The sequence below is a fragment of the Crocodylus siamensis genome, chromosome 5 (genome assembly GCF_052110815.1).
Source record: "Crocodylus siamensis isolate JL-2025a chromosome 5, ASM5211081v1, whole genome shotgun sequence".
In the NCBI taxonomy this organism is placed as follows: Eukaryota; Metazoa; Chordata; order Crocodylia; family Crocodylidae; genus Crocodylus; species Crocodylus siamensis.
Genome location: NC_143399.1, coordinates 110,812,002 through 110,828,251, shown reverse-complemented (window position 1 = coordinate 110,828,251; position 16,250 = coordinate 110,812,002). Strand labels below are relative to the sequence as shown.

The window sequence follows — 16,250 nt, the reverse complement described above, 5'->3', positions numbered from 1 at the left end:
GCTTCCTGCCTTGCACAGGTGGTGTCAGCTGAGCCCACCCGGCTTCCACCCACAGCACAGCCCCCCCACCCTCAACCTCCCTACCAGGAAGAGGCTGGTGCCACTGCTGCCTGCTAGGTCTGCTAGGGCTGGTCTCCCTGGAAACCCTGGCCCCACACTATGGCAGCATGGCTGCTGCTGGAGTCTCCATGGAAACTGGCCCCAGCCATGCAGGCAAGGTCTGCTGGAAAATGGAGTCCATTACTGGCCAGATCCGGCTCCCAGGCCAGACTTTTCCCACCCCATTCTACTGGCTCCTCAGCATTCAGAATCATTATTGTATCACAACTGACTGATTGCATACTGAAATCCTGGAAATATGAGTCTTAACATTTCATTTTGGTTTGTTTTTATTACCCAGATACAAAAACTATCTTAAGATATGTTGATGACTTCTGAAAGCAACAAAGTAAAAAATAATACTATGGCCCCTTTTCTAACTGCAGGGACCTGGTAAAAGAGGAATCCTGAGGTCATAGGAGTGGTGCATGGCACACGTCTTAGGCAGACTATCTTAAAATTGTGGCTAAAATTAGCGAATTTATGTCATCTCATCACAGTATGCATAGTGGAGGAGAATGCAAAAGGAGTTGTTGAATTTGCACATGTCTACATGTGAAATTAACATTACACAATAAACTCCAGTGTGTATCATACTACAGTTTATTGCTCTCGGGCACCACAACTTTATGTGGCCTGGGACCACAGCACATTGAGCAGGTTCAGAGCAGCCCCAGCTGGCAGGGGCCCTAGGGAGTCAGCCTGCCAGCCCAAGGCTGCTCTAACCTGGCTCAGTGTGTTGTGTAGGGACTGGCTGGGGTACGAGGGTGCTCCAGTGTGGGGCTGCCTATCCGCTAGGCCCAACACTGAAGCACCCTCATGCCCCAGCTAGCTCTGGCAGCCTCTACACACATGTTGCTGTGCACTAAAGAACACTTCTATAAGGTAATACTTATGTTTACAAGTCCTAACCCATTGCAGAGTTAGTTTGTTTATTGCAGCCTAATAGGGCCACTTGTGTAGATACTAAGATTTTAGTATGGAGTTAACAGTAAAGGTCCCACGTAGATGCACCCTGTGTGTATGTACATGTGTGAATATGATCCATCTGTGGTCTCTAATCCATCTGAAATGAGAGATGAGCCCAGCAGGATTTCCAGCTATGACTTGTGGAGAAAATAAAGATCAGAATCTGCAGTTCTAGCTGCCGTTTGCTTATGAATGTAATAATAATTTTAGCTGGCACAGGTGGATGTTCTATCTTTATGTATTTAGCCTTATCATTGGAAAAGGTAAGAAGGAGACGATTCAGTGTAGTGCATAACGTGACATGAGTGACCTACCAGGGAACAATGGGACAGCACAGTAAGACAACGGTGCCCTTTCATTATTTGATTACTTCTACCTTGTCTTTTATCTTCAATAAGAGTAGACCTGAATGATAGTCTGGGAGTGGAAAAATTAGATGGAAAAGGAGGATGGGGTCACCTGAGGGCTAATTCTGCTCCTAGGCATGAGATTCTGCTTGTATCAGAACCCGGGGTTTCAAATGAAGGACCCATTCCTTCATTTAAAGCTTTCTTGAAAGATGATCTACAATTTTATTTTATTTTATTAAGAAGGTTTGAGGGCTTGTTTATTCTAACAAACTGGAGTCATAATTGGGAAATGGGTTAAGCTTGCTTCCAATTAAGATAATTGATGTGAAAAACCCAATTGTGTCGTGAGAGAGAGAGGGTTCCCAGATGAGCTGCAGAAGAGAGTAGCTCCATTTAATAATATAGGTAGAAACAGATGTTTAGAGAAACATGTAAAAGCAATCAGAAGGGATTTATTTCATTTGTCTATTAATTAAGATGCATGCATGAGCAGAAAGCCTGCAAAGTTCTGAGTTAAGAAAAGCAAAGCTTCAATAGGGGATACACAAGGAACTGTGTATGTAGGCTACTGCTGGTATCTCTAATGGGAAAATAAAAAGCAGCAAACTTTCTTACAAGTTTAAGAAGGTTCAGATGAATACAATCTTCCTCATTTTGTTTCTCGCATCCCTGTAGAGGGTATACCAAATACACCATTTGCTGGTACATGGCAAATGTAGCAGTAGGACTGGGAGCCTCTGCTGAGCTAGCTGTTCTGTGAATGTATTTCTGCAAGGGTTCCCCAGGTGCAGAAGTGTACAAATTATGCTGAAATTCTGATATAGAGAATGAAGGATTCAGGAACCTCAGCCAAGGCTATCGGGCATGGTTAAAACCTTGCCTTTGATTTGGTAGAAAGTCAGAAAGCTGAATTTAGGGACAGGCAGATGTTGCAGATATAATTAGTTGGCTAGGATCTGTTTGAAGTGCATAATAAAGATTAGGTGGATGATTGCACTAGAAAGGAGGGAATGAAATACAATCCAGTGAGAGTGAGAGGAAGACTTCAAATGATTCAGATAAGTATTTACATTTTTTGAAGTCTGAACCAAGTCTTCTGAGGTATGTTGTACCCGTCATTAGAAAAAAGTAATGGTGAAAGATTCATCAAACTATTGGACTTTTCATTTCCAGAAAACTGTGAGAGCAAAGAAGATTGTGATTAAAAGTGAAGGCTTGAATGTTGACTTCAAAGCATTCATATATTTAGAAAGTGCATCAAAATTAAGGAAATCTCCCCCAGAAAAGCTACAGGAATACAATGATTCTCTGAGAGAACCCAAGGAAGATTGCATTTACTGTGGAAATAAGGTTGTTTCATATCTGGCAGGAAAGGGAGCATAAAGAGGAGCTGGGAACTTTGTATTTCCCGTACAGAAAAGTGAACCTGCACACTCTGGGGCCAATCTAGTACTGCAGGAATAAGGTCAAAACTTGACCACTCTCTTAAGTGAGCTGCATTATAGTTTTTAGATAGGGATAAACATTCTGTGAAATATACTGCTGTTTGAATTACAGTTTCCTTTACTGGACTCTTCTTGAAGTCTCAGACTTGATAGTAAATATTTCCGATATTTCCAAGTTTAGCGTATGTAGGAGTGTTGGATCAGGTAGTTAAAGTATAATTTATTCTTCTATTGACCTTAATGGGAGTGCAGATGTACATGGTTTTGGAGATTTTATTTACTTTAGTGCCAGAGAATCAACTTGCCAGGTGGGATGCCTTTTCTCGGGGGGGCGTGGAAGGCGGGGGACGTGTTGCAGGATGGAGATGCTACCTGGTCAAGTGAAGTGTAATGATATGGTAGCTAAGTGTGTTTGTCTCAAATCAAAGGACACCAGTATACCAACCCTAGTTCTCGTGTCTGACAGTGAGCGGTACATCACTGGGCAAGTGGCCAGGAGGAACTCTAGTCATTGTAAATGTCTAGAAAAGGCACTAAAACTAATAAATAAATAAATAAATGTGGCAAATTGTGACCTTTGGCACACAATTATGTCCTCCTGTCACTGCTACCCTCCAACCTCTTTCACCAACTTGTCTTAATTGGATTGGAAGCTCTCAGGCATGGGAGCTGGCTCTTCCTTTAGCACAATGGTGATCCAATATGATTAGGATCTCTCAGGGCTGTTATAAACTCACATGGAATAATGTATAATATAATGAAGCCCACTTGAAGACTTCGGCTTTACTGTAATAAGATCAAAAGAACTAATCTGTTTTTTTTAGAGTTCATGAATAACTTGTGTTATTAGTTATACCACAATTCCAGTGATGAATATGCCAGCTTGAAATGCCAATCCATGTTGCTGTATACCTCATATAAAATTTCACCAGTATTTCTGAGCTCCATCTAAGATTGAGTTTAACATAAGCCAACTGAGTCATTTAGTTGATTGACTGCAGAACTACTTAGTGGCCTCAGTCACTCATTTGGCCTGATTTTGTCCTACACTATCTTTACCTATGCTCTTGGTGAAATGCTGCTTAGCAGTGACATTTGTTATAGGTGCCTTTGAATAAGATGGAAATTCATGGAGTGATTTTTGTTATAAAACACTAAAATGAATAATTTCCTTTAAAGGTAGTTCTGTTTGTGTGAGAGAATTTCACTAGGCAAGTTGAGGTTCAGTCTCAATATGGTTGAGATATGGAATATCTTCAAAGTGGAAATTATGCATTCCTTAGTAAGGCAAAACTCCTATACACTTCAATGGGAACTTTAGTCAATCAAAGCCAGCTATAAATATTGGTAACTGCTTTGAGCTTATGACAAAATAACAGTGGCTCCAGTCTCCTGCTTCAAATAAACCTCCATAAGAAGATGTGACTTCATCGTCATCATTTTTTCCTTAGGGCCACACCAGTCAGACCAGCTCTTATTACTTATGCAGTTTGTTACAAGTTAAGCATTTACACGCGGCATTTAAAGAGTCCAGCCAATTAGTGGCTGTCCTTTGGTAGATGTAGAATTTCTTCCGTAGATTTATTCCATTATTTTATGTCCGGTTTTTAAAATACCAGCTGTAGATTAAGAGAGTAAAAAAAAAAAAACAAGTTAGAAAAAAACAATTTATTAAGTAGTATCATATAAATAACTTGTTACAAAAATCGATTTGCAAAAAGGCAAATTTGCTCTTTCTGTGAGAAATCACTGTTCAAATTGGTTTCTCATTAAATCCTTAAATCTCAACCAAAAAAGGCTATTACAGTGAACAAGAAATATAAGGGGGAAAGAGTGCACATTTGCCATCTGACCATAACAAATGGACCAGCCATGCTGCAATAAAGGTAATTGTTCCAGCGGGGGGTCTCTTTGTAATGTAAAGGACCTTCCAGATGTATACTTTCTAAGTGATGAAAATCTTATCACCCACGAATGCTCCTTTTTTCTGAATGGTGACTGGTTCCATCTGACTGGTCCCACTGCTGAACCAGGGGGTGATGTTGAGAGCGACTGCATGACTAGAGCACACCAGCTAGTATATCTTCCCAAGTGGTGTCATCAGTTTCAATTTATGCTTGGAAGTATTTTTAATTAAAAAAATCAATACCAAAAAGCATTTATTTTAGGGGTTTAAAAATCACAAATCACAATAGGAGTTTGCCAGATTGATTTAGCTCAGTAGCACAGTTAAGATGCACATAGCATTTATTATAAGGCCTTTTTTTCTCTTTAAAGTTTAATTTTCAAAGCAATGAAAGTCATCACAGAAATAAAACAGTACAGAAGTGTTGAAGAATTTTTTGTTTGTCAAAATCCATAACAATTTAATGTTTTCTGTTTTGTTTCTTTGTTGTGTTCACCTGAATGCCTAATAATTCTATACATTTGTTTCTTTAATAAACACTAACGTAATAGATCATAGAAAACTAAAAGCTTATAGAAAGTGTTTCCGGATGTATTTACATCAATAGTGCAGTCTTGTAGTAAAGGACAAGAGCCCAGTGGAGTGGAAAGGTTTTCCCTATATGCTGGGCTTATGCCTTATCAAATCAACCCCACTGAGGGAGAAATTGAAGTTTGTGGCCTGTATTTTAAATAAACGCACACAAAAGAAACAGCAATTACAATAAAAGCTCATATGAAATCTAACAACTCTATGCATAATATAATGGTCCTGCTGCTTTAAATGCCATGGTCCTGCCTAGCATATGACGGATTACACAATATGTGTCCCAATATAACCATTTTCCCTGCTCCCCTCCCAGCAACTCCCTACCCTCAATTTCTTTACAAAGAAATCAAATCCCTAATGTGCACCTTAAATATCCAGTGCTAGCTTTCCTGAATAACCAAGGGAAGTATTGGATGTGCAAAGGATGTCAGATTGGACTGTAAGTTTGGTATTGCAAACTGATGAACAAGTTCAACATTGTTTCAGCTGTGCCTAAATTAAACTGCCAAGGGAGGGGCCATAAATCAAGGGCATTAAAATATACAAGATACTTTGCTTCATCAATTTTTACATGTGAGCCAGCTACGGTATGTCCCTTCTAATAGAATAACTCATGAAGCTGTAGACTTTAATTATGGTTTTGCCTCCCTTGTTTATATATACAGACCTCTTTTTAGAAAAATTGTTCTTTTCAAATACTAAAAGGCTGTGTGACCTTGACTTTCACTGGAGGAAGCGGTGGCACCACAATTTGTAAAGGGCTAAAAGGAGAACTGCATTTCACAATCTGTGAAACAGTTTGCACTCATCCCAACTGTTAATTAGTTGGGTCTCTTTATTTGATTTACAAAAACAAACCCAGGATACAGTGTTGTATGGTAGGCCACAGAGACTTTGGATCATCTGCTGATAGGGTACCATCTAGATCAGACATCATCAAGGTGGAATTAATATATAGAAGTAAAACATACTACTAAAAAAAAAACTTACAGTGCTGACTTGCAGCAGTTTATATTACTTTGCTGTGGGACCTTTGCTTCCTAGAGCTTTTCACTGAATCTTATTTTGCTTGAAGAAGACTATGAGGAGGCTCAGTCTTGCTCGTGAAAATTGGCTGCAGGAGGAACTCAGGAAGCATTAGAGCAGGCCACAAGGAACTGGGGAATTGCTGTCCCCAGCAAACATTGAGGTTTCTCATTTAGAATGTGCCTAATTTTAAATGCTCATTATTTGCTCCCCCTCTCTCACAGAGACACACCAACGCATACTGATTTCCATATCTAATGTTGCCGTATTGCTTAATATTAGCTACCAACGTGGAAGCTATAAAGATCCAATTTATTTTTTTCTGTGATGGTATTATAGATGCTAATGCTGTGCCTTAAGATGCTCCTTTTTACTTGAAAAATTAGGAGATGTAAACGTACCTTTAATTTTTTTTCCATATTTAAGAAATATAAAATACATAGAATCAAATAAGAAATTATACTAAATTAGAAGTAAAATGGGCATGTTTAGCCTGTCTCCTAGGAATAATTTAGAAAATGTTACTTTGGGGGTTAATGTATTGCCTTAAAATCTGGGTGTCTCCAAGTGCTTTACAGTGTAGGCATTGTACACTTCACCTGGTTTATAGCAAGGGAAGATGAAATTCAGAAAGAAATGGTTTCCTCATAGTAAGACAGCATATTAATTAATGTTAGATGTGGGACTAGAACTCCCCTCCCGTAAAGGAGTTAGTGGGGCTTGAAGTAGACACTGGGACTGCCCTACACTGAGTTCCTTCAGGATCCTGCCTTGGGTCATCTTATCTAGAGAGAGAAATTTCTCTGAATAGCTGTAGAAGAATAATGATTCTGCAGAAGCTATTTTGGTGCAACTCCCCAGGTTGACAGTTTATTTCTAAAGAATTGCCCCAGTTCAGAATATAATCCCTTTTATTCTAGAATGAAGTATTCTAGAGAGAATAATACTGAAGTAACCATCACAGAATAATAATTCTGCTATAGCTGTGCTAGAAAATTTGCCTATGTAGACAACCCCATATTTTCTCTTCACCCTAAACTTACAAAACTACTCTATATCTTTCAGTAGCTTTCCTGTTATTAACCATCCAGTTTATCACTACCCAAACCAACTCATTCAGCTGAATCTAGTATTGTTTCAAAGTCTCCTTTCATTTGAAAAGATACACGTTTGACTGTGGCAGTATTCCATTATCTTGACACAGCCTAGAAACCCAGCTTGCAGGCTGAAATCTGCCACTTATTTGTCTACAAATGACAATTTTAGCATTCTAGTCTCTGAATTAAGATAAAAGATGTGGCAGAGATGCAGCCTATAGACTAAATGGCTGCATGCAGACATGTGTGAATTTTTGGTTCCCTGGGGACATTTGTCCATGGGGAATGCCTGTGCAACATGCACTCTGGCACATGGCAAGTTACCTCAGGTGGGGTAGGGGAGACTGGGGCTGGCAGGGGGCTGGCCCCAGCAGCCTTACCTGGGGGCCTCCTGGGGCTGCAACATCAGCAATCCCACCATGCGAAGCCTGGCCAGTAGTGGAGTGTAACTCCAGCTGGCCAGGCTCCAGCTTTAGGCAGTACATGCTGCTGCCGCATGTGCTACTCCACTTTTTCCACAGGTCAAAAAAACCCTCTGCGCTGCTCCCTTGCAGCATGGAGAACAACTGAATGTCTGGTATGTGGCCAGCTGTGCTCATGTGGACATGGCCATTGAATCAGAGGTGCATAAACTTGATAGTACAAAGTGAGCTGTTGCTTTTGCTCTTGCTCATGAAAGCTTATGCATCTCTGATTCAGTTCACCTATAAAGTGCATCTCTACTCTGCCTTCTACCTTACTTTAGACTAACACTGCTAACTGTCTTTCTCTGCTCATGAGTTAGTTTGGCATAGTCCTTTCATCCACTGATAGTACAAGCTGCAATGCAAATATTACTGCAAAATTTCTTTATTGTAATATGGCACTTTAAATATGTGTTGCTCAGAACTGGTATTCTTTAATTGCACTTTGTAGTACAAGAGATAAAGGATAATGTAGTACCAGGACACCCATAGGTAACCTTTTTTGGCTGTGGGCCAGAATGACCCAAGATATGGTCAGAGGTGGGCAGATGCTAGGATGCTGTCCTCGCCACTTATTTTGCCAGCAGCATAGGGAAAGTGTCTGTGGCCAGCACTCCTCCATACTGTGGCACAGAAAGAGTGCCCAGAGAAGGCAACACCCGCCACCAAAGCTCCATGTCCATGGGCCAGGTCCAAAGGTTCCACAGGCTGAATATGGCCTGTGGGCCATAAGTTGCCAACCCAAGCTGTGAAGGAAAAAGAAAAAACTGAATTTGACACCTTTTGCTATATGAGATGCTACGTACATCTCATTTGAGGAAAAAATCAGTGCTTATAAACTGAATGGAAAAAGAAAAAGATGTGAGTATGTAGGCACCTGCCCCAGGAGAATTTCTTAAAAGAATTTATTTGCTACTCAGTGGGCCCATCTACATGAAACATATAGGGTGGAATTGACTAATTAGCTCCACAGTAAATGTCTTGGTGTCTACATGTGCAGGGCAATTAGGCTAGAGTAAACTAATTAACCCTGTACTAAATACAAGTACTATCCTGCTATCAAGTTTTTTATTCCGTAGCAGTGCATGTGTAAACACTGATTAGGCTGCCTGCCAGCTAGCCCTGCACTGGCTGCCAGCCAGTCCCTTTGCAGCACATTGAGCCAGGAAGGGAGAAATCCTGGACTAACGGGCTAATCCTTGAGCCCCCCTCTAGCTGGCTCAACATGCTACGGTCCCAGGCATACGCAGGAGCAATAACCTCCATAGTTTATTATTTTACATTAATTGCACATGTAGACATACCCAGTTTGTCACTATAATTTTGGTATCTGTAAATGACACAGTTTTATATATGTTTATACAAGCATGAAGCCCATTCTCTAGTTACTATGTCATTTTATCGACAAGATAAAACTATCTGTCAATAAAAATCAAAATTGTAGCCTGAACCGCTACTACATATCACTAATTCAGACCTAATGCTTTAGCCTATAAGAACAGAAGTAATTATTTTACCAGAACAGGCCAGTGATGCATCTAACTTGTCATTCTGCCCCAGATAGAGTCTAATGTAACATTAGTTAAGGGAAAGCATAACAAGCCTGATTTCTAGTGGAATTTAGGTGGTTAAAGAGAAGATGCGCTTAATGGGATTTTCAAAATGTCTAGTCCTCTAACTCTGATTGTTGCATAGGCACCAAGGTCCAGATCTTCAAAGATATTTAAGTACATAACTCCTTGATATCAAGTTCCTTTGACAGCTGAAATAAAGGTGCCTTTGATCTCCTCAACCTTATGCATGTTTGAATATTCCATTAAGCATCTATCGACATTGTCAGGACCCTGGGTATTTGTAGAAATTTGGCTTCAAACTCTCAGTTGTGTAATCACATTGAACTGGGAGGAGATTCCCTTCTATGCCAAGTTGGTATTCAGTTTGATGTACCAAGGCTGATATTTTTTCACTTTATTTCCTTAATATTTTATCCAAAAAAATTATACTTATGTCTAATTATTTTTAGAATCTCATTAAACCTATAATTAACATTCCTGAAGCAATGAGTCCCACAGATTATATGGTATTTGTTTCCCTTTATCCCTTTTAATTTCCTGACTTTTAAGTTTGGTCTGGTCTTTATATTGTTGAATAAAGGAATAAGTTTTTGTTTTTTGTTCAAACTGAGTTATTTATTGTTTGTTTATTTATGGTTATTTATGGTTTCAAGGAAAGGAAAAAAAAACCTATTGAGTGGAATTTAAACCTTAAGATACAATTAAATATATAAAGAGAAACTTCACTTTTTTTTCTCATATGTTAAAAATAACTAGTTTTGTTAAAGTGGTAATATGGTCCTTTGATAGAATATTTCAGGTAACTGAATTAAAATAGTACTGGTTACATATTTCCCTTAACATCCTAAAAAGCATCATGCACTTGAATTGTAAAGGGGAGATATCAGCCTGTACCAAGTACTATAGCATCATTGTTTTCCCTTGAACAAGAAATGGCTTCTCTTGGCTTGGCACATAAAATGAAGAAACTGTCTGTTTCAGATGTTCTCTCCTGAAATCTTGAACACTGGTTGACACAGTTAGCAAGAAGAGTGTACTAAACCCTTCTTGTTCTCACCACTGGAATGATGAATGATTTCTATTTATTTCCACATTCAGGGCTTGTAGTTACAAAAATGATTAGCAGTGACTTACTGTGATGATATTTTCAGTCTTTCCATCTTTAAAGAAGGTTTGAAACTGTGTCCATCTAATCCTTGCAACATCTCTGTGAGGTAAGCAGTATTCTTCCAACTTACTGATGTCAAAAAAAGGAATTGACAAATCATTTTATATATGAACTTAAGGATGCAGGGTACCTCTTTACTTCTTTGTACTTGCAAAGCCTGAGGATGGCAGTCTCCTTAGGGCTGTTATTCACTTCCTACACATATGGGCAAGCAGAGGAATGAGTGAAGTCTGACTCCATCTCACTAACTTCCTGGCCACCACAGGTGTACAGGGGGAAATAGTCTGTGCCTAGTTTAGGATACACCACAGTTACATTCTGTTCCTTGTGAAGGCTTACTCCAAGTCACAATCTAACCCCAAGTGATTAGATGACTTGCACGGTGTCACTGAAAGATGGTGTTAGCACTGGAATAGTCCCTAGGAATACTGTCCTCCGAGGTATAGATTTCATACACTGTGTATCATATAGCATTTTCCTATGAATGCTAGGTCAAAAAATATACACACAGTGGTCTACAGAGAATTATATGTAATGTGTTATTGTGGTTTTACGCTTGAGGGTAATGGCAGGTTCAAAGAAAATGCTTATATTTAAATGGCCATTAGACCTTTTAAAACTCATGAATAAGATTTACTCTCATCTTGTCCTTGTAGTCTTTTCAGCTGACTCTAGTTGTATAATAAACCTTCATTCCATCAGTGCTACTTTTGACTATAATATTTAGGTTAAACTGTAATACCTCATTACATTAGGATGTGCAATACACAATCGACAGAGCAGTCATCTGAACTGTATAATCTGAATACAGTAAAAAGGTTAAGTGAGATGGAACAGTAATATACTCTAATTTACAATATAAGCAGAACAAGTAAAAATATTGCTCTCCTCCAATTGCCTTTTCCCTCTGCTTCTGCTGTGCCTGTATGACTGGCTTGGTAAATAAGGTGAACTAAAAAATAAAAATCTTGCCTCTTGGAAGCTCATAAAATTACACTAGAAAAAAGTTTTCTGACATTTGATCCACACAGACTGCAGTCATTAGACAATTGGAACTGGTAGAATAGAGAATCCTTTCACAGAGCTGTGGATATATAGAAAGAAATAACCACTTCACATATTTCAATGCTGTTTCTGGAAATGAAAAAGGCAACATATTAAGAGTCTTTGTCACTGTCCACAGCGCCGTACATATCAGCCAGTTTTTTAAACCGAGGCCCCCAGTCACTGAGATAATCATAGTCTTGATCTCCATCTGTAGTCACCGACTCCAAGGAGCTGAGGGACTCGGCAACGGAGCCATTACCTTCATATGCGTAGGTAGCTAAAGAGTCATATGGGGGTGCAGTGGGGTCTATATCATTTTCCTTTAACCTTTGGTTAATGAAATCTCTGACATCAGTGTTATCTCGTACTGCTGCAGTCCGGCGTGGCATAAAAAGTGTTTCTGGCACGATGTCTCTGCGTAATTTATTGTCTTCTATGGCTTCAGGGTTTCTCAGCGTACCAATATCAAAAGCTTGGGTATCTTCTTCTCCGCCACCTTCATCATTGTAACTGACAATGTTGTCTCTGATGTCCTCTTTGGAAATAATCAAAGGTTCTTTCTTTCGCTGCCGCCTCAGAGCTGCAAACAACACCACTGTAACTGGAAATAAAAATAAAATAGAGGAAAGGGGGTCAAAGGTAACCCATCAGTCAATTAAACCTTGTGCTGCTTGAACTCTGAGTTTTAAGAGTCTTTCCACAAAACTGCAAATTCAAATTATTGATTTTCAGATTGTACCATGTCTGCCTATGATCATGCTGGGAGTGGGATACATATGAGAAAAAAGGTGATTTCAAGCATACAGGAATCCATTCAGTGCAGTGTTTTATCAGTAGCTGCATTTTTATCCTGAGTTACATAGGAACTCCTCTAAAAAATAAAAAAGCATCCCCCACCCCTCAGAAAAGAAAAAGTATTGGGATATTGAGTGTTAATTATTTTATGTACCTGAAATACTATCAGAATTGTGCTAATGGCATAGTTAGTAGATCCTGAATTATGATGAACAGTTAGCAAAGTTGCATATCAAACTTTACTTTTCCATGAAATACTTTCTGTTCCTGGATGGCAATGCAGATGGGGCAAATTCTCAGTAACTGATATCAACTGTGCTAGTTCTATTGACTTCCTTGGAGCAGAAGCCAGTTTTGAATGTGTTTCTGTGATGGAAGCCCATAGAGTTATCTGAGCACAGGGAAGATGTGGTTGTGATGTAGTTATTACTGGACAGTCCTATTAACAAAAACATTCTTACAAAAGTAAACAATTGTCACTAACTGAGGATTTTGTTCCGTATATCTAACTTTAAAGATGATTTAATCATCAAAACACGTGAGGTTTCTTAACCATTTTTTTCCTTCCCCTTAATTTTTAAGAGTGTGATGTTTCTTTTATTTGTTGAAGGTGTTGTATTTATAGCCAAGATTCTGCCAAAAGCACTTCATTAAACATGCGCCCATGTACAGCTTCATTAATGACACTGGAGCTCCAGATGGGTAGAAGGGTTCATGCTCATAGAACTGATTTTTAGATCAGGGTCTAGGCTAACTAATAAGTAAAATACCATTGCCTTTGGTTTCTTTTCTGGATTCCAGTTATTTTTTTTTTCTTAAAATAAATGACTATTTACCACTGAATGACATTAACAAGATCAATGTGGTGCTGTACTGTAATTATGCAGTACTTCCTGTAAATCCCAGCAATGGATCAGGACTCCATTGTACTACACACTGTACAGGAAAAAAAATATGTATGATGATTTATGTGACTACCTTCATAATAACTTGTTAAATAGTAGTAACAAATATTCTATTTTATTTTCACCCAAAAATGCTTTTCCAGGCCTGACTATACAAATATTACTTGACTTAAATGGGATGCCTTGTGGTATATTCTAACATTTCAAAGCTTTTTTTTTTTTTGTAAAAAATCTCAAATGGCAGGCAATTTCCAAATTCTACATAGATAGAGAGCTGGATGGCTGTTGCAGTCTGCTCCTGTGCATGCAAAGTACCCATTAAAGCCAGTGACAAGTTTATGTGCCTAAAACATAGCTTTCCATAAAGTTCTTATTCTTGCAGTGTCCTTCTATTTTAATTGATAAAAGTCAGGAAATCATCTTCAGAGGTGATCTGAGATGTGATGGCTTGGTAAATGAAGTGAAGACAAATAGGAGGGTCAGTCTTGATGATGATGAATTATTCATTTTCTAGTTATCTCCCTAAAGGTTTTAACCCAACTAGACATTTTCTGTGTTTATTGTACAAGCACGGAATAAAGGAAGTTCCTATCCTAGGGAGAGCTGTCAGAATCTATAGAAGGGGAAGCTGGTGTTTGAGGAAAGATGCAGATCTTTGTGGAGGAAACCCAAGAGGATTTGAAAACAGAGAAGCCAGTTTTGAACATGTTCCTGAGATGTGAGAGCCAATACAGTTATCTGAGCACAGAGAAGATGTGGTCTTGATGTGGACTGTCCATGGAACTGATACTAGATAGTCCTGTTAACAAAAATGTTCATATAAAAATAAATGCTAAAATGGTACTTTCATGAATAACAGCTAATATCAAGTGTGTTTTATTCAAAGGGCTTTGATTTCAATTAAAAATATAAAAATGCTGTGTAAAACTCAAACTACAGTCTTCTTATATCTACATCAACTTTTGCCACTATCTGTGAGTTTCCAAAAAGCAATCTGGACCTTCTCAGATTCTAAATTTGGGCACTATTTCCTACCACTAAACACTGAAATCAGAAAATTATAGAGTATTGTTAATTGAAAATCTGCTTACACTGCATGGCGACATGAGCAATAACTGACGTAAAGTGCTACTTAGAAAAGGGAATCAGTTATTTCCAATTGACACTAAACAGGAAATCGTTTAATGTCAGATTGATATTAATGAGCACAGCTGTACTGAACTCATGCAAAATGGTTTGCAGCACTGGACTTTTTTGTGGTGGTAAGTGGCTTCAACCCTTAAAGACAAAGACAACAGGCTTTAAAAGCTGACTGCAATTCCATGTGAATTGCAAGCTTCCCTGTCATTTTCGGAATTTACCCTGAGTACAGGCAGTGCATATCTGTGCAGACCATTACCCTTTTTAATAAAAAAAACTCCTGTCCAGATCTGAGTGCGACATATCCCTAAGACTAGCTAGGGACTCCCACCCTTTGTATCTACTGATTCTGGAAGAAGAGCAAGCCACATCCTTTTGAAAGGCATACTATTTGACCCAACTCAGTATGTTCTTCCAGCACAGAAGGAGGTGAATCTATATCAGTGCTCCCCATATGCCAAAATAATGCCAATGCTAATGCAAATACCTTGCACCTGGTATGGTCATTTACATTATTCAGAATGGTAACATTCAGATCACGTTATACAAGAAGGAAATTTACAAAACACTTTTCACAAACAAGCCTATGAACTTCACTTCATCAACCTCCTAAACACAAAAAACCATGGACTAAATATAGACATTGAATTTATGACGCATTATAACCTGCCTGACGTCCAAGTCTCCAGGTATCTCTTCACTATTTACCTCCTACATTCATCCCCCTTCCGCACCTCCAACTCCCACAGCCTATCTCTCACCCACTGACTCTTCAATTTACGTCTTCACTGACTGGCTTTCTTGCCTGCATACCAGCCTCTGGCTTCTTTACTACTCGTTCCATCCAGGAAGAGCACATATCAGCTGTGGATTCTTCCTCAGCCTGACAAATGTTTTTAAACCCAACAGCTTGCTAAGAAAATTTTTCCAACTATTTCGTTGGTCTAATAAGAGATATGAGATTTACACAAAGAAGCCTGCCTTACATTATTCAGTCGCTTTGTTGAAAGAAAAACAAATGTAGATTATTTCTCTGTTACATAACAATGAAAGAAATAAACCCCCAAAGTGTCTCTGGCATGTAATGCTTATCCTTTCTCCAATCTCTCTTCTCATAAAAGAAACACCTCTAGGTCACTTACCTAGTAATATAATGATGCAGAGGAGAATGGCAATCAAAGCTCCTGTGCTAAGTCCAGTGGGATGGATTAATGCTTCTGCATTACATGACAGCATCTTCCCCCGATGGTCACAGGCACACACTCGGATAGTCACTGTTTCTGTGCTGCTCTGGATAGGGTAGTCATTGTCTGATATTACCACAGGCAGGAGGTACATACTCATTTCATGCCGGCTATATCTGTTTTTTCGGGTGAAGATCCCTGCTGTGTTGTCTGAAAATGCAAATGGAGTGTTAAAGGACTACTAGTCCGAAAGCTGAAAACAGACAATAAACTAAAACCTTCCTAGGAATTCACCTCTATTGTCCTGTAGCGTGAAGTTTGAACTACTGGCTGCTTCAGAAGCCAGGGAGAATGAAAACTGGTGTCCACCGAACGAGTCGTCCTTATCAACAGCACTTAGGGTCTGTATCAGCTAAAACAACAACAAAATTATCTAACAACAGAAAAACAGAAAACTATAGGCCTTATTCTTATTTCCACTAAGGCCATCTAC

General features: G+C 39.0%; 1 protein-coding gene across 1 annotated transcript in view; it reads right to left on the bottom strand.

Annotated features, from left to right (window-relative positions):
* Positions 1-4,516: 4,516 nt before the first annotated feature.
* Positions 4,517-16,250, bottom strand: part of LOC149864446 (cadherin-6) — a 131,780-nt gene continuing 120,046 nt past the window's right edge. Inside the window, exons 10-12 of the mRNA XM_090049952.1 lie at positions 16,052-16,169; positions 15,716-15,967; positions 4,517-12,334 (exon numbers count right to left, since the gene is read on the bottom strand). Coding sequence (XP_089906078.1) covers positions 11,844-12,334; positions 15,716-15,967; positions 16,052-16,169 — 861 coding nt within the window. The 3' untranslated portion in view covers positions 4,517-11,843. The remainder of the gene's footprint in view (positions 12,335-15,715; positions 15,968-16,051; positions 16,170-16,250) is intronic.